This window comes from Poecilia mexicana, unplaced genomic scaffold, assembly GCF_051168715.1.
Source record: "Poecilia mexicana isolate PSO_F unplaced genomic scaffold, ASM5116871v1 scaffold_10, whole genome shotgun sequence".
Lineage (NCBI taxonomy): Eukaryota > Metazoa > Chordata > Actinopteri > Cyprinodontiformes > Poeciliidae > Poecilia > Poecilia mexicana.
In genome coordinates, this window is record NW_028263379.1 from 23,764,816 (window position 1) to 23,783,629 (window position 18,814).

Here is an 18,814-nt window from a genome sequence, read left to right on the forward strand (position 1 = left end):
CAAGCAGAAAATAAACTGGTGACCACACAAAGGTTTTAAATCCATTAGAGTTGGCTAAAAACGAGCACAAAACACAGCTGAAGGGTGACTACTGTTTATGACTGCTGATGTTTCTGTAAAGTAGCTACAAACAACTAAAACAGTGTTTTTTTACATCAACGTACCAGAAGCTGGCGTCTTCTTTCCTTTTGATGTTATTTTATTGTGTTGTAACAGTTGTGTTCGCTCTTCTCATTGGTCATCTCAGATTGTTTGCCCATGAGGTCATCCATGCTGGCCGTGTTTCTCGTCTTAGCCATCATAGAGGTCTTGTGCAGCGTCACAACAGCGCAACAGGACGACCCCGCCTCCATCCCGTCTGTGGACCCCAAGCTCTTCAATAAGCACCGCTACTTCTCACCCAGGGTGCTTTTCAGCGCACAGCCCCCCGATGCGGAGCCAGCAGGGCTACAGGGCGTCAGCGGGAGGATTCAAAGGAATCCTCCGGAACGGGGGGTGTTCTCCGTGTGTGAGAGTATTAGTACCTGGGTGACCAACAAAACCACTGCCACAGACGCGACAGGCAAGGAGGTGACAGTGCTCGAGCATGTGAACATAAACAATATGAAAGTGAAACAGTATTTCTATGAGACAAAGTGTCTCGACAATCCATCTGGAAACACGAAATGTTTGGGAATTGACCCGAAGACGTGGAGCTCCTACTGCAAGAACACGATTATGTACGTCCGAGCACTGACTTCATTCGAGTCAAAGGTGACTTGGAGTTTCATTCGGATCAACGTGGCATGTGTGTGTGCGATTAGCGGCAGTCTGCTCGATCCACCCACTCTATGGATCAACCCAGTCATTGGGTGAGTGAAGACTCACCCATAGAGTGAGTCTTCACTCCTGGCACACAGAACACAATGTAGACGGAAGCATTAAAATGCAGTCTGTCTTATCACATAACTTATCACCAATGACTTCTCACGCTCTGCACAAAGTAAATTATTCTTGTATGTGTCAAAGTATCAGGACTGCATGTATGCACACCAGACCTGGGTCAAGGAGTATCTGCAAGTAGTTTTAGCCATTGAAGTATTAACATGATTGTGAAGGTGTTTTAATCAGCTGTTGTTTTTATAAAAGAGGCAGTGTCTTGCAAAAACAAAACAAAGATATAGGAGTTGAATAATTTGTTTGATAGCTTTATACATTTAAATGTGACATAAAAGCAAAAACAGAATAAAATTTCAGCTGTAAAGATTTTTCACATCACCCCATCTATGCAAGTCATACTGGCTGTTTACCTTGCCAATGTTTTGACCTTAAGATAAGAGAACAATCCTTAAACTAAGCAGTTAAACTAAGATGTGTGAGATTTGCAGCTTTTGTTAAAAAATACAGACAAATGTAAATGTTTTTGACGGATCATGAACTTGATTTATTGCTTTGCCTGGTCTTTATGTTGATTCTTCTCACCATCATTCAAGAATTGATATGAATCAAGAAATATCTATTAAAAAGTACAACAGCAAATGATTCATGAGTCCTACTCACTGATTATATCATGGCTTAGCATATTCTTTGTTTTGGCAGTGACATTTCACTGTTGTCTGCACACAAAAAATTGGACGGCTGGCATTCAATCGGTATTAGTTGGGACATTTTTGGGTTCCCAGCCCAGGTTTGCGTCACAACTTGTGTTCATGAGCCAGTCTTGTGAAACTCCGGATTGGAAGCACAAGGGAAACTGAAATGAAATGATGAAGCTGGAAAGGAAGTGTTTTACAATAAGACATTTAACTTGTAATAGTTTCAACCTGTCAGATATAAATGCAGTTTTTCAACCGGAGCTCTTGAATCTTGAGCTACTCAAGAGCTGCTCCCAAAATCAGATGCAACACTTCCCTCTAGTGGACAAAGGCTAGAAGTGAACCTTGTCGGAACCTAAACCTACTGAACATGAGGAAAATCATTCTAGTTTTTATTTTTACTGTTTTTATTTTTATATTTACTGAAACAACTCTAGAGGAAATATAATAAGGTTTGAGTTGATTGGATTTAGTCCTGTGTTCTACATTTACTCCACAAAAACCTGGTTAAGTCCAATTTAATTTAATTATTAAAATAAATGTATTATTTGTTAAAATAAAATAAAGCTAGGTGTTAAAGGGGGGATAGTATGTAAAATTGCCATTTTTGAGATATATAGCATTTTGTCCTGTTTTTGCCTGTTTGAGAATATTAATTTCTCAAACATGCATTCCTCAATGTCTTTAAAAAAATGTGTAGCTTTATGTTATTAAAGCTAAAGTTTAATCTGTAATATCTTCATAACAAATTTATGTCGATCAGTAAAAGTGTCATGATTTATTGAATGACACTTTATGACAACAATCATAAATAACAATCATAGACATGAAAACTTCAAAACCTTAAAAGTAATTGTTTTTCTTGAGGTTAATCTTTATGTAGTTTTAATATTTATTAATGTACGCTGCTATTTTTGCTCTATGTGTGATTCAGTTGTATGTTTGCTAAACGCAGGTAAAGCCTCTGTTGTTTACTACCAACACCTGATCCAGAAAGCAAATTGCTTTGCTAACATGTCAGTGCAACTTTTTTTCTTCTTCTAAGTTTTCCCAGGAGGATTGACGGCAATGTCCAGCAGTTGTCAGTATTGAGTGACACAGTATCGACACAGAATCCACAAAGTTTGCTCTGTGTCGAAACGATACATGACGCCTCATCTACCCATCATTACAGTCATTCCCTTTTTTTATTTTTGTCTTTAGGTCATAAATTTAACTGCTAGGCCCAGGATCAGGTCGCTCCAAACTTTTCTTTGAGGTTCCGGAACTCATATTTTCAGTGAGACGTCTCTCCACTGCTTTCTTGTAGAAATGCGAAAAACCACTTCCTTCCCTTGAATAGTTACTTTGTTTGTTTAGGCACAAAAAAGAACAAAAATACCACTACCTTCCGATAGTTACTTTCTTTATTTTCTCTCTTGGAGGTGAAAAATAATTTAAAATACCCAATCTCTGCCTTTTAGATACTTTCTTTCGTTAAAAGTGAAAAATGATTAAAAATACCCACAATCTGCCTTTTCGATAGCTACTTTCTTCACGTAAAGGTGGAAAAAGAATAAAACACCCACTATCTACTCTTTAGATAGTTAACTTTAGTTCACTAGCAGTCAGAGCCTGTCCCAGCAAATATGAAGAAGAAATAAATAAACAATTGAAAGAGTTCTCACCCGATAAATTTATTGAGGTTCTTTTGCATACAGTCGGTCGGCAGTCGCAGAGACGAGATCTCGGACTCCCGTCGTTCAATTTGGAAGTGAACTGAAGACAAACTCCTCAGGTTGGCCTTGTGTGATGCCTTAGCTCATGCAGAGACTTCTGAAGCAGGTCCTCTGGCCTTAACATTACAAGGAAGTCATTGAATTGTTCTTTTGTCTGTCCTAGCTCTTAGTGAAGAAGACACGTGTGCCTGCTGTCCAGTTTGCTGTCTGTCCTGTAACCAAGTAGATTATCAAACTGTGTGATCAGAATGGACTTTTGTGTCAAAAACAGGATCTGGCGAGTTGGAGAGGTTGAGGGCGACGGGAGATCGGATGTATCGGCCAACCTGAGGAGTTTGTCTTCAGTTCACCTCCAGATTTAACAAGGGAAGTCCGAGATCTCATGTCTGCGACTGCCGACCAACTGGATCCATAAGAACCTGAATAAATTAATCGGGTGAGAACTGTTTGAATTGTTTTTTTTCTTCATATTTGCTGGGACAGGATCTGACTGCTAGTAAACTATAGTTAACTGTCTAAAGAATAGATAGTGGGTGTTTTTAGTCTTTTTGCACCTTTAACGAAAGAAAGTATCTGAAAGGCAGATAGTGGGTATTTTTAATTATTTTTCACCTTCAAGAGAGAAAGTAAAGAAAGTAACTATTGGAAGGTAGTGGTGTTTTTGTTCTTTTTTCGTGCCTAAAGAAACAAAGTAACTATTCAAGGGAAGGAAGTGGGTGGTACTGTAAGATTATGCCTTTCAAAAATGGGAATTTATTTTAAGAAACTTGTTTACTTATTACAGAATACTAGTTCTGTGTTGTAATTTGGCGCTACCATCACAAGGTGATGATATGAACTTTTGGATGAATTATTTTTGCATTACTTGTCATTAATAAACGATGAAATCTTCAATGGGATTCCTTGTGAAATATGATGAATAATTTTCTTGACTGCTTTGTGGTAATTTTTTAGAGAGTATATCAAAATGTATCCCTCCACCGGCTATACGCAGTGTAGGGGCAGTGTCCCCCTTTTGCCCCAGCAAAAGGTGCCCCCTCAAACAAACGTCGTGCCCCCTCAAATGAAACTTGCCACAAGTAACACAACAGCTCCCTTATGCGAGGCTCTGCAGCGCACCCTGCTGGACAGGCTGCGGTCTTCTGTCTGTCTGCACGCAGCCTGCAGCTGAAACTCCTCTAGTAAACAGCCAATCAGCATTCAGTATTCAAACGAGATCCCGCTCCCTCAAAAAGACCTGCTTGCCAGCAACAGCGACTTTATCTCTCAAATTGTACAGGAAAGGAGCACAGTGTTTTACTAACGCTACAAAACAAGCCCCAACGTTTCACAGGTCAGTAAAAGGTTTTAATTTTTAAAAAATGTCGAGGGAGTTGGAAGCAGCTCCTTTATGTTAACCTTAACATGTCGTGCTGTTGAGCAGTTTTTTCCAAGTTAGCTAAACAACCACGATGTGTTCACTGGTAGAAATCGCAAAAATAATTTTCAAGCCAGAAAAACAAACTTACCGACTGAATATTCTTTTCTGTGTGTGGGAAACGTTTGCGTTTTTGGCGCTGAATCTTAATGCTTAACGCTACGGATCTGCGTGTAAAGCAACGATTCGGCGCATCTTTAACGTTCTAAGGTTAAAGGCGTGGAAAAAATTTAAATTGATGTTTTTCACTAATTTTGAATTTCCCTTTATATTTTCACCTTAAGATCATTCAGTCCTACCTGGGACCGCACATGAGCATGGCTGCAAAAGTGAGAGGTAAGAAAATGTTTGTGATGCGTTCAGTTTCTTACTTTAGACATAATGTTATGCTATGTGAAATATTTTCAAAATTTTAATTCAGTTTGATATCGTTGTTTTTAAAGAAGTCTTTATGAATGTTTGACAGTTGTCATGAAGTGTCATTTTGTAAACAATGACACTTTTAATGCAAAGTTGCTCTAAAACTTGCATTAAAAGTGCCAACTTTGCATGATTTTGTAAATTATGATAATTTAATGCAAAGTTGTCATTTTACCCCAATCCCATGAAGATTATATTTATTAACAATGCTAATGTATTAGGGGTTGCACCAACGACTAGTCGATTCTTTACTCTGCAATGACTTTTACAGGCGGTCAGTCCACTACTTGCAATCACATGACAAAACTAATTTTTCCAAGAAAATGAAAGATCAACTACGAGTTTCTCAGACAGCTCGTATTGTATAAAAATGTAAATAATTCATCAGAGAGATACTGCAGACTAGCAAAAACTACCGCAATAGGGGCGCTATGTAGGGGGGCCCCACAAACACAGACTGTAGACCAGTGAGGCCCAAAGTGGGTCCTGGAGGCTGGGATCCTGCATGTGTTGGTTCTCTCCCTGGTGGTAGTAAGAACCATTTCAGCAAGTCAATATTCTTAGGCCTCATGAGTCATCATTTGATCCAGGTGTGCTAAACCGCTGCTGACAAAGATCTGTCTCTTGTACTTTTATTCCTGCATAATAGACTTAAAGGTTTTTTTGTCAATATTTGCTGTGAATATGATTGCCTCTAAGTTGATATGAAGTATTTTTGAAATGGTTCTATGACATCACTGCGATGAGTCTGACTTCTACTCGACTTTTATCATTTTATAGTCTACCTTAAAATATATGAAGTACATCAACCCCTAATACAGTGGTTCTCAACCTTTTTTGAGGCACCAAACCCCCCAGTTGCATATGCGCATTCACCGAACCCTTCTTATTCCACCCCTCCCTCCCCGACACACAAAATACTTTGCGGTATTCTGATTTAGTAATGTAATTATATTAACTGTGTTACCACCCCCACGCCACTAGAGGCAGTACCAACCCCGAAAAGATGCGACTAAGAAGCAGATTTAGACTATAGAATTTGGTAAAAATGGTGAGTTTTGCTGAAGTAATTAAAGTAGGGCTGAAACGATTCCTCGAATGATTCGAGTACCTCGATTACTAAAATTCCTCGAGGAAAATTTACCTGCCTCGAAGCTTCGTTAATTTATGTTTTATTAGTTAGCGCACCGTGTTCCGGCCGGGACTTCATTTGCGTTGCGCGGAGCTCTCACTTCCGCCTCTGAGTTGTTGACAAAAGCTAAGTCTCAGCGGCATAAAGTCCAGTCTTCAAGATTGGCCCGTGGGGATTTTATTGATTGATGATAATGCCCGACTTTTTATCGTTTTTGGGGAACCAATAAGCATCCTTAAAATGACTGGGGAATGCCTGGAGTACGGCAGCATTTCTCCTCCGGGGCTGCTGGTTGAAAGCGAACGGCGGGAAGAGCGCTGAGGTGAGCGGATAGACTGAACAGGGCGGGTGGCTGAGTAGCTGATGCTTACCGTGTAAATGTAGCTTTACCGACGAACCGCACAATAAATTTCATATCCCGGTCTGAAGAAACGGGTGGCGGAGCGCATCGTACATGGCTGGTAGATGAGTTTCTGAGTGTGACCAGTGAAGGTGTCGTAAATATCCCGTATTGCTTCCCCCCGTGTTCGTCCCCCGGTCTAACGGTTCGTCAGTCCGCTGGTCTATTTCCTCCCCTCCACCCCATCTTACGTTCGTTCATTCGCCCTCTCCTCCCACTCCAGGCGGCATTTCCCGTATTTTCAAACCCAAAGCGTGACAGGTTAGGTGGCAAGGTGAGTTTAATTAATCTATTAAACTCACTGAAGATTAAACTAAAAGCTGGATTGTAGACATTTTTATAAGTATATTTGTGAGCCTGCCTCTTTGTTATTAAATTCAATATAATTTCAGATTTTTCTATAACTTTTCTTCTGGTTAACTTAGAAAGTGAGCTATTATTGTTACAGGTTAGTTTTCTAAACTACAAAAAAGCAACTGTTAGGGATGCTCAAATATGAAAAATTGGACTGATATTGATATCTGATAGTAACACCGGTATTATGCCAGATTTACCAATATTTCATTTTGTAATTTTTTTTATCCGATTACTCGATTAATCGTAAGAATAATCGATAGATTACTCGATTACTAAAATATTCGTTTACAACAGCCCTAAATTAAAGACACAAGTTCAAATCCCTGCTGACAGTGGAGCTCCTTCAATCAGTGCTCCTTCGCAGCTCTGATTGGCTCAGCAATGTAACGTGATCCTCTTCAGCACAGCGGGGCGTCATCACGACTTTACACAAGTGTGTCTTTACCTCCGCGGCAAAGGCTCCGCCGAACGCCTGACACCGACTCATCGAACCCCTGGGGTTCGATCAAACCCAGGTTAAGAACCACTGCCCTAATACATAATCACACCCCCTTAACATTTCCGCCTGCCCCCTCGTGTATCCACAGCTAGAACCGGGCCTGCTCTCAACCCATATATATATATATTCAAGTAACGTTTCAGTCTGGGGGCACTAGGACCTGAGCTTGGTGCAGCCACAGAGATCTTCCAGTCTGTAAAAAGTTTCCCACTTTCTTTCTGAACAATTTTCAAGCAAGTGCAAGGCTCAGATAGGAGTGCTTGGATTGTAATGGTTGTGCTGCTCTTGGAGTTCTGTGAACGTGGACATACAAACTGGGATATTTTTCCCGAAGCTTCAGGAATTCTACATCTATGGGAGGAGATACTTTAAAGGTAGGTGGATTAAACTTTCATTTACAATGCATGAATGTGCCATTACACTGTAAAAATAAGCCACCAAAAATCTCATCATTGAGTAAGCAACCCATTTAAGATTTTAAGCTTAAATACACATAACATTTTGTTATGCAAACTGGCATTAAAAGGAGAACGCTTACCAGAAAGGCTGCTGTTAAAGCCTGCAGACAGCTATCTCTCCTAATGAGTCAGAGATACTCTCTACTTGCATTAGAAGGACTTTAATAGAGACCACCACATTTAGGAAAGGTGAATCTCCAAGCATTGAAACAGGCCTGTTCCTGAGCAGTATTGTCTCTTTCAATCGAAGCGCCCCTGCAGGTTGCTGTATTTTATCATTCTGTGGTGAAAATTAGTGCAAGAACACACACATTCACGTTATGCAAACTCCAAGTTTACAACCTCATCCAAGTTCAAATTCAACCATCCATGTGTGATTTCTGCTTGTTTGGATAATTTTAATAATTTGACTTCATTTTTAATCCTACTTTTGATGTCTTCCTCTGTTCTAAGAAAGGGACGCATGTGCAGCGGGTTCAGGAGGATTCTGGCTTCTGTTTCTCTCTCAGCTGCAGAAATGGTTGACTTTACTGTTTCAACAGCAGCGCTGATTTCAAAAATCAGTCAGATGGTCTAGTCTCATACTGAAGTAAGAAGTAAAAATGAAATAGCATATCTGGAAGTGAGAACAACCATTTCTCCACTGGGACCATCAGTGAAGGCCAAACTATTCCTCCATCAGCATATTTGGAAAATCGTTGAGACTTCCTTTTCTCTTACATTAATTACGTCCAGTCTCATCATCTGTTCAACCGTGCCTCTGTCTTTTCTAATGTAGCTCGCACCTGTACAGTTTGACACTGAAGCATTTGCCTCTGGATGGAATTCACTGTCCAGTCAGTGGACTGGACAGTGTCAACAAAATTACGGCCCGTTTACTGTAGCCTGTCAACACGTGTGATGTTTAGATCCTGCCACTGCTGCATCTTCCTGTCCATGAATGTGTGTCCATAGAAACAACAAAGTAAAGATGAAGAAACTGTTAATTGGGAATTCCATCCTTCAATTATGACGTGAAAGTTTCAACGATGCAGAGATCATAATATCTAGCTTTACTGACAGTCCTCTATGGTCTTTTAGACTGTTTTTGACAAGTACGAATATAGTAACAGGGATCCAGTTTTGTTCCAAAGTAACATTTAAAATTGTGTATATTTGTTATGTAACAAGCAAACCTCAGTGAAATGGCTTCTGCTGTTTAGGCTGCACCCTAAACAAAAAGCAACAGAGGAAAACTGTCATTTTATCCAGTGTTTAAAAGAAAATAGAAACAAACTACATTTATTTTGGAATGTTTTACTCCTTGCTATTTTAATTTGTAAATGACTCTGTATGGTGAAACACCATCATTTACATTTTGTCCATGTAGGTCAATTTTATACCTTTACAAAACACTTCAAAAGTAGCACTTAGCAATATTTATTTCAAAAATTTAGAACTTTTGGGCTTTTACATTAATGCAGCACATCTTAGTAAGGAAGATGTGTGTTGATTGAGAAAAAATCAGAAAACATCAACTAGAAAACGAATTATTGTACTTCATGTTCTTATGACCATGATTATTAACAATATATCCCAACATCTTGACAAAAGGCTGGACTTGAAATGAGACAGTAAAGTTGCACACGAGGGACAGCGAGAGGCCGTTCTATAACTTTTGTTGTATTAAGCACAACTGAAGAAGCTGATTATCAGCTCATTATTTTGGTATGTTCAGCATGTGATGAGCTGGTGAGGGGAACAAATCGTATGAACTTCCTCTTCCTGTATTGGTCTTGCAAAGAATGTCTTTACAGTGTGTTTTATGAGGCGACTGAGGTACTTTCTCGGCTTGTCTCTCAACAGGACTGAAGAGTTGAGACTTAGGAGGGCAGAGGTGTTCTGCATGGGGGCCAAAGCCAGGCCTAATGGCAGGAGGCGCCCAGATCTGTGAGCTATAATCACGTCCTGTAGGAGCCTCTGAGGTGAAACGGTTCACACTGAGACACTGAAAAGTATGGCATGGAAAGTTGCCAATACGTTTGTGTACAGATATAATTCTGTAAATAACATTTTCTTGGCTATTTATATAATTTTTAGCTTAATATGTAGGATTTGTGAAATGTTTAACTGTATACAACATTCTGACTGCATTTCATCTAATGATGAAAGTTGTATAATGTTATTAAGTTATACATTTTAACTTTGAACTAAATGTGAATGGTATTATTCTTATGCTGTCTAGGAAACTTGTACATCATTATTAATAAAATATAATTAACTTCACATCGTCTGGCTGTGTTTGTAAAAGTGTGTTTGTAATTTTTCCTTAAAATAAGCTAATCTGAAATGGATATCAGCAAACAGAATCTTCTGCTTTGCTCTTAAGGCTGAACTTCTTATACTCTTAAAATTTAAGAGCATGTGGAGTTTGGACCAGGCATGTTTTCTTTGTGCCTACAGGAATTTTCTCAGAGTGCTCCGACTTCCTCTGGACCTGCAAAGAGTTGCAGGTTAATAAGCGATTATAAATAGAGGTGTGCCGATCGATCAGTCACCAATGATAATCGGGCCGATTTTCGTGAAAAAGTGCATGATCGGCGATCATTGGCTCTTGTTGCCCATACCGATCACCTGCATCTCATTTCCAGCCTGCCTGTGCAGCTAGTCTCCTCTTTCCTTCACACTGCACAAACGCGCAGCAACAAATCCTAAGTGATGTGTAACTATAACGCACTGAGTGAATGGGGAAGTTTGCGTGTTGCGGCGGAAAATTAAAGCACGTCAAAATGCATCAACACAACGAAGCTAATACGAGTACGACATAAAAACAGTGCCATACTTGACGGAGTTTGGCTACATCGAGGCTCACTGCAGTAAAAAAGACATACGGAGGATCAAAAAGCAGGTACAGCAGCGCACAGCTACAAACACTCACCCGGATTAGCATGACGGTCAGAAAGCTAAACAAATAACCCGCAAAATTATTTAAGTCTTCAAGCTGCGATGTCAGACGCTGGTTCTGCTCTCCTGTTGAACCGCTGCTACGCTACAGGTAGTAATATTTCACAGACGGAGCTTCGCTTCTGCTCCACCTGGTAGTGACTCTCACACCGGATCTCTGTTCAGTGGCGCAACTACACATTATTCAGGTGGATGCGAATACATATATCTGCGCCCCCCGGAGGCGATGATACGTGAAGTGTAAAAATCGCTACATTTACCTCGTTATGTGCGAGAGGTGAAGGAGCGTGAGGCGCGTGTTTATGATAAAAAATAAAAAATTATGTGATCGGTATCGGTGATCGGTATCGGTGATCGGCCTTCATGGGTGATCGGTATCGGGAGGAAAAAACCTGATCGGCACATCTCTAATTATAAATCTTAGCAAGATGAATGAGTTTATGGTTGTTTGTCTTTGTCTTGGTCGTTTAAAGGTCTGGCAGCGTGTCCAGGATGTTGACCTTGTTAGTGTCCCACACAGTTACTGTTAAATATCCATTTTGTCAGTGCCAAATTTGTTGTTTATGCAGTTGAGTCTTTGCTCCAACAGCTTCTTTAATAAATCTTTTTATATAGCTTTTTTAAGAAGTCTAAAATGGTATGATTTTTTGTTTGTAAAGATATGTCTGACTTTAAATACACGAGTCGCAAAGATGTTTTTGTCAGGAGGTCCTGAAATGCTAAACAGTTATGTTGTTCTTATAGGAATTGTTGACATTTTAGCTTTTAATGTATTTTTATTTGTCAATTAATTACATGTTTATTATTTTTAGTTGTCATCAAAACTGTGGTAAGTATTTGGATGACAAACTGGTTACTTTTAGTTGGGGAGATTATGAACCATTTATAAACTACTACAAATACATTGGCTATTTATTCACCATGTACTTCAGACAGTTTTTACTTTTATACTTTATTTGAAACTTTGGGTCCTAATTACTGCAGAAGAGGCACAAGCCTCCCTAAAAAGCTGAAATTGTAGAAAGCTGTGATCTTATACACCTTGTTAGTTTTCAGTATTCAGCCAAATATGATGAAGTGTAAAAATATGCATATAAAAAAGAATATAAAGACTTTTCTTTTTCGTACAGAAATACTTGATGAGGATAATTTGAAGTCCATCAGGTAACATCAGCAATGTGTTTCCTATGCTTGTCTTGAACTATTTCTGCAGTTTCCTAGAATTTTCCACCTAATAAAACTCACTGCCAAGAAGAAATATTATTTTATATGTAATTTATGGTCACATATGTTAAAGCTACATCCACATTCATAGCAGGCTGCTTAGGCAGAATGCTGAGCAGATACAAATAAAAAAAAGAGAACAAAGAAATGGATAAGATTTTATTTTGAACAAATTGACTATAGTGGCCTGCAAGTGCATTAAATTTGAAACTCTGACCCATTTGATTAAAAAGTTTGGACACCTTTGCTTGAGATCTTCTGAAACCTGTTAACCTGGAAATCCCAGAGCCAGATCTAAACAAGAAGGACCAAATCATAGTTTTTCTGCTACTTACACATAAAAGTCAGGTTTTATTTAATAGGTAATTGTATTTATCTATTACCTTATTAAACCACCAATTTAATCTTTGCTTTCTTTAGTGTGAAGCTTAAACTTTATTATCATTGTTTTTAAGTGTGTCATGTTTTTGATTATCTTCATCTGTGTTGCTTTTACTCTTCTGTGAAGCAGATTGAGTCACCTTTTGTATAAATGCTGCTATTCAGATGGACTTGCCTACGACCAAGCAGAAAATAAACTGGTGACCACACAAAGGTTTTAAATCCATTAGAGTTGGCTAAAAACGAGCACAAAACACAGCTGAAGGGTGACTACTGTTTATGACTGCTGATGTTTCTGTAAAGTAGCTACAAACAACTAAAACAGTGTTTTTCACATCAACGTACCAGAAGCTGGCGTCTTCTTTCCTTTTGATGTTATTTTATTGTGTTGTAACAGTTGTATTCGCTCTTCATTGGTCATCTCAGATTGTTTGCCCATGAGGTCATCCATGCTGGCCGTGTTTCTCGTCTTAACCATCATAGGGGTCTTGTGCAGCGTCACAACAGCGCAACAGGACGACCCCGCCTCCATCCCGTCTGTGGACCCCAAGCTCTTCAATAAGCACCGCTACTTCTCACCCAGGGTGCTTTTCAGCGCACAGCCCCCCGATGCGGAGCCAGCAGGGCTACAGGGCGTCAGCGGGAGGATTCAAAGGAATCCTCCACAACGGGGGGTGTTCTCTGTGTGTCAGAGTATTAGTACCTGGGTGACCAACAAAACCACTGCCACAGACATTGCAGGCAACGAGGTGACAGTGATCGAGCATTTGACGGTAGACAGTCGTAAATTGAAACAGTACTTCTATGAGACATCGTGTCATGACAATCCATCTGGAGACCTGAGATGTTTGGGAATTGACGAGAGGAAGTGGAGCTCCTACTGTGATAACTCGCAGTTGTTCGTCCGAGCACTGACTTCATTTGAGTCAAAGTTGGATTGGAGGTTCATTCGGATTAACGGGGCGTGTATGTGTGCGGTCAGACTCCTTTCGGGTGTCTGATCATTGGGTGAGTGAAGACTCACCCATAGAGTGAGTCTTCACTCACCCATAGAGTGAGTCTTCACTCCTGGCACACAGAACACAATGTAGACGGATGCATTAAAATGCAGGCTGTCTTATCACATAACTTATCACCAATGACTTCTCACGCTCTGCACAAAGTCAATTATTCTTGTTTGTGTCAAAGTATCAGGACTGCATGTATGCACAGCAGACCTGGGTCAAAGAGTATCTGCAAGTAGTTTTAGCCATTGAAGTATTAACATGATTGTGAAGGTGTTTTAATCAGCTGTTGTTTTTATAAAAGAGGCAGTGTTTTGCAAAAACAAAACAAAGATATAGGAGTTGAATAATTTGTTTGATAGCTTTATACATTTAAATGTGACATAAAAGCAAAAACAGAATAAAATTTCAGCTGTAAAGATTTTTTCACATCACCCCATCTATGCAAGTCATACTGACTGTTTACCTTGCCAATGTTTTGACCTTAAGATAAGAGAACAATCCTAGAATCCAGCCAGCCTTAAACTAAGCAGTGATGCAGGGTTATAGCATTCAAAGACAATTGACCACAAGACAGAACAATTTTATGTCTCTCATAGTGCTTTTTGTTCTCTCCTGAAGGAACTGAATAATTGTCACATGTTTGTAAAGAGAAGTGAACAGTATTCAGTCGATTGCAGTCTGGCCCTTTACCACAAGATATCGCTAAGCCACAGTAAATTTAATGCAATTTGAAAGTTACATATAAGTAGAATCTCTTGCTAGTTTAAACTATTCTTTAATATTCTCTCAATTCCAAATGATCACTTTTATAAAACAGCCTTAGTTTAACAGGAATTTTAGTCCTTTCTTATTGCAGTTGAATACTTGCTGCTTAAAAAGGAATTAGGAGGTACTATCCAGTAGACAAAGAAGCAGGCTTGTGGACCCAAACCACAGCTGCACTGTAAACCACAGCTTCTGAAAACACAGCATTTTGGTTTACAAGTCTATTTGACTGTAGCTTTTACAAAGCAGAGGCTAAAATCTCTGTTGTTAATAGCAGCCGAGTCGATCACAGTAAAAATCCTGTAAAAAAAAAGTTGGCACAGCAACACAAATGTTTTGCAATCATTTTTGCCTCACTGTTCACCGTCTTAAAGAAAACCCATCCAGCTGACAAAGATTAATAAAACCATTCAGCAGATACAATTGAACCCAGGTCTGTTATAAGCAATTTGTTAATTTTTTAAAATAATAAATAATTATGTTGTTATTTATTATACGAACATAAACTGTATGTTTCATGAAGTGGTTCCTGCAGCTATGAAGAAACATTACAACAATCTATGTGAGATTTGCAGCTTTTGTTAAAAAAATACAGACAAATGTAAATGTTTTTGACAGATCATGAACTTGATTTATTGCTTTGCCTGGTCTTTATGTTGATTCTTCTCACCATCATTCAACAATTGATATGAATCAAGAAATATCTATTAAAAAAGTACAACAGCAAATGATTCATGAGTCCTACTCACTGATTATATCATGGCTTAGCATATTTGTTTTGGCAGTGACATTTCACTGTTGTCTGCACACAAACAATTGGACGGCTAGCATTCAATCGGTATTAGTTGGGACATTTTTGGGTTCCCAGCCCAGGTTTGCGTCACAACTTGTGTTCATGAGCCAGTCTTGTGAAACTCCGGATTGGAAGCACAAGGGAAACTGAAACGAATGATGAAGCTGGAAAGGAAGTGTTTTACAATAAGACATTTAACTTGTAATAGTTTCAACCTGTCAGATATAAATGCAGTTTTTCAACCGGAGCTCTTGAATCTTGAGCTACTCAAGAGCTGCTCCCAAAATCAGATGCAACACTTCCCTCTAGTGGACAAAGGCTAGAAGTGAACCTTGTCGGAACCTAACCCTACTGAACATGAGGAAAATCATTCTAGTTTCTACAGAATAAACAGTTTGAAATTACAGTCTGGTGGTAAAATGAAAAATACAATTAAGATGTCATATTTACTGAAACAACTCTAGAGGAAATATAAGGTTTGAGTTGATTGGATTTAGTCCTGTGTTCTACATTTACTACACAAAAACCGCGTTAAGTCCAATTTAATTTAATTATTAAAATAAATATTATTTGTTAAAATAAAATAAAGCTAGGTGTTAATGGGGGGATAGTATGTAAAATTGCCATTTTTGAGATTTATAGCATTTTGTCCTGTTTTTGCCTGTTTGAGAATATTAATTTCTCAAACATGCATTCCTCAATGTCTTTAAAAAAATATGTAGCTTTATGTTATTAAAGCTAAAGTTTAATCTGTAATATCTTCATAACAAATTTATGTCGATCAGTAAAAGTGTTATGATTTACTGAATGACACTTTATGACAACAATCATAAATATTCATGAAGACATGAAAACTTCAAAACCTTAAAAGTAATTGTTTTTCTTGAGGTTAATCTTTATGTAGTTTTAATATTTATTAATGTACGGTGCTATTTTTGCTCTATGTGTGATTCAGTTGTATGTTTGCTAAACGCAGGTAAAGCCTCTGTTGTTTACTACCAACACCTGATCCAGAAAGCAAATTGCTTTGCTAACATGTCAGTGCAACTTTTTTTCTTCTTCTGAGTTTTCCCAGGAGGATTGAAGGCAATTTTCTGTGATGAAACTTCTTTGAAAAGAAAACTGCTCATTACATGGCTCCATTGATTTAGACATCTAACCTGAGTCGGCATAGATTACAAATCAGACCAAAAGACTTGATTTGATGATGTTATCAGAAAGCGATGGACACAACACATGGTGACAAGTCTTTGATCTCACCAGTTTTAATAAAACATAAAGAAGTGGCTGGTCAGGAGAAGCAGCATCAGAGGCTTTCTCATTTGAATTTGTAAACAAGTCTGGGGGAAATGGATCAGCTACAAATGAGTGTTTGGGTAAAAGAAAAATATAAATAATGTGCAGAATATTGAGAAGCATTCAAATAATAAAAAAGCACATTATAAAAAGTTGGTGTAAATATTCGCTGCTCTCACTTGATCCAAATTTATTACAGGTTGCCCCCTTTGGACTACAGGAAATGGTTTTCAAGATTGGTATTTGTGTGTCTCTAACCCAACATTATTATAGTTCTAGTTGCCCCACTCAGCTTCTCAGAGGCAACACAGCAGAAAGCTGCAAAAAACGATGGCAGTTTGAGTCACAAGAGGTCAGTGGAACTGTAAGCGGTACAACAATAAAATTACAACCATTTCACTTTAAAATGTTGCTACTGATAGCTTCAATGGAAAATGCATCAGTGCTGCATGTAACAGCTGATAGAACAGGATAAGATATCTTGTAATCTTCTAGTCATTGACTGCTCTGTGCAGCCTCCCTATCTATAGTCTAAAAACTATGTAAGACCATCTATTACATGAGAATCAGTTGTCTGTAAAGCCGTTGGCTTTTTCCAGTCATAACTGTGACAATGTAATGCAGACCTACTTTTTTTTTTCACGGATTTCGCATATCACGGGTTATTTTCGGAACGAACCCCTCCCTCACCCATCCCCCCCCCCCAAAAAAAAAAAAAAAAAACAAGGGTTCGCTGTAAATGTAATGTTTACTTCATTTTTTTCTACAGCAGGAGAAGTTTTGTCAAAAAACCCTAACAGGCTAAATTTCAAAATGTAAAAACTTTTTTTAAATAAAAATTTGTGGGGAAAAAACAGTCCATGCATCCTCATTCCAAACACATTCACTTAAACTTTCACTTTATGGTACATGTTCACATTATTTATTGACTGTATATCAAATATATTTTAAATTTAACTGAAGATATGAAATAATACAATATATAATATTCAGTAAAATACAAAGACTTAAATCTTATTGTATGGACTACTAGGTCATCAAATCACTACGTTGCCTGTAGGAATTTCTAATGTCCAGCAGTTGTCAGTATTGAGTGACACAGTATCGACACAGAATCCACAAAGTTTGCTATGTGTCGAAACGATACATGACGCCTCATCTACCCATCATTACAGTCATTCCCTTTTTTTTTACTTTTGTCTTTAGGTCATAAATTTAACTGCTAGGCCCAGGATCAGGTCGCTCCAAACTTTTCTTTGAGGTTCCGGAACTCATATTTTCAGTGAGACGTCTCTCCACTGGCTTTCTTGTAGAAATGCTAAAAACCACTTCCTTCCCTTGAATAGTTACTTTGTTTCTTTAGGCACGAAAAAGAACAAAAATACCACTACCTTCCGATAGTTACTTTCTTTATTTTCTCTCTTGGAGGTGAAAAATAATTTAAAATACCCAATCTCTGCCTTTTAGATACTTTCTTTCGTTAAAACTGAAAAATGATTAAAAATACCCACAATCTGCCTTTTCGATAGCTACTTTCTTCACGTAAAGGTGGAAAAAGAATAAAACACCCACTATCTACTCTTTAGATAGTTAACTTTAGTTCACTAGCAGTCAGAGCCTGTCCCAGCAAATATGAAGAAAAACAAAAAATTTATTGAGGTTCTTTTGGATACAGTCGGTCGGCAGTCACAGAGACGAGATCTCGGACTCCCCTCGTTCAATTTGGAAGTGAACTGAAGACAAACTCCTCAAGTTGGTCGATACATCCGATCTCTGGTCGCCCTCAACCTCTCCAACTCGCTGGATCCTGTTTGTGACGCCAGAGTCCATTCTGATCACATAGTTTGATCATCTACTTGGTTACAGGACAGACAGCAAACTGGACAGCAGGCACACGTGTCTTCTTCACTAAGAGTATACTAGTAACCTTATAATAGTAACCTTAAAGTTTCCCACTACAAGGTCCACCAACCCCAGGGACGGGAGATGGTGGGACCAGTCCTCCAGCACCAAGAGGAGTCTGATGGCAACCCCAAGGCGTCTGAAGGCCAAGTATGATTCTGCCACAATCTCCACTAGTCCTTAATTTGTTTTTAATCACTTCGTATTGAAATTGTGTGTTTTTGATATTATAATGGCATAGAAATTATTACTTAAAAAAATAAATAAATCAACTCCACTGATGGGGCCCCTTACTGGCCTTAGGGCCCTTAGCGGCTTCTTAGTTTGCTTATGGTGGAGCTTGTAGTGGGAAACTTTAAGGTTACTATGATTATTAGCTGAATCATTGCATAGCAGTATTAAGATCCTTGTGTGATGCATTAGCTCATGACAGACTTCTGAAGCAGGTCCTCTGGCCTTAACATTACAAGGAAGTCATTGAATTGTTCTTTTATCTGTCCTGGCTCTTAGTGAAGAAGACATGTGTGC

General features: G+C 38.7%; 2 protein-coding genes across 2 annotated transcripts; both read left to right on the top strand.

The window, feature by feature from the left end:
* Positions 1 to 253: 253 nt before the first annotated feature.
* On the top strand, positions 254 to 1,500 carry LOC148157119 (nerve growth factor-like). Its single transcript, XM_088009249.1, has one exon. The coding sequence runs from the start codon at positions 259 to 261 to the stop codon at positions 853 to 855; it is 597 nt and encodes a 198-aa protein (XP_087865375.1). The 5' UTR covers positions 254 to 258; the 3' UTR covers positions 856 to 1,500.
* Positions 1,501 to 4,519: 3,019 nt separating this feature from the next.
* Positions 4,520 to 14,851, top strand: LOC148157120 (nerve growth factor-like). Its single transcript, XM_088009250.1, has 3 exons — positions 4,520 to 4,625; positions 4,994 to 5,045; positions 12,950 to 14,851. The coding sequence occupies exons 2-3, from the start codon at positions 5,021 to 5,023 to the stop codon at positions 13,522 to 13,524; spliced, it is 600 nt and encodes a 199-aa protein (XP_087865376.1). The 5' UTR covers positions 4,520 to 4,625; positions 4,994 to 5,020; the 3' UTR covers positions 13,525 to 14,851.
* The last annotated feature ends 3,963 nt before the right edge of the window (positions 14,852 to 18,814 follow it).

Bases quoted from the DNA above. Each gene is read 5' to 3' on its own strand.
- LOC148157119 (XM_088009249.1), top strand. From the start codon at position 259: ATGAGGTCATCCATGCTGGCCGTGTTTCTCGTCTTAGCCATCATAGAG.
- LOC148157120 (XM_088009250.1), top strand. From the start codon at position 5,021: ATGAGCATGGCTGCAAAAGTGAGAG. The intron at 5,046-12,949 runs GTAAGAAAATGT...TGGTCATCTCAG, and splicing joins CATGGCTGCAAAAGTGAGAG to ATTGTTTGCCCATGAGGTCA.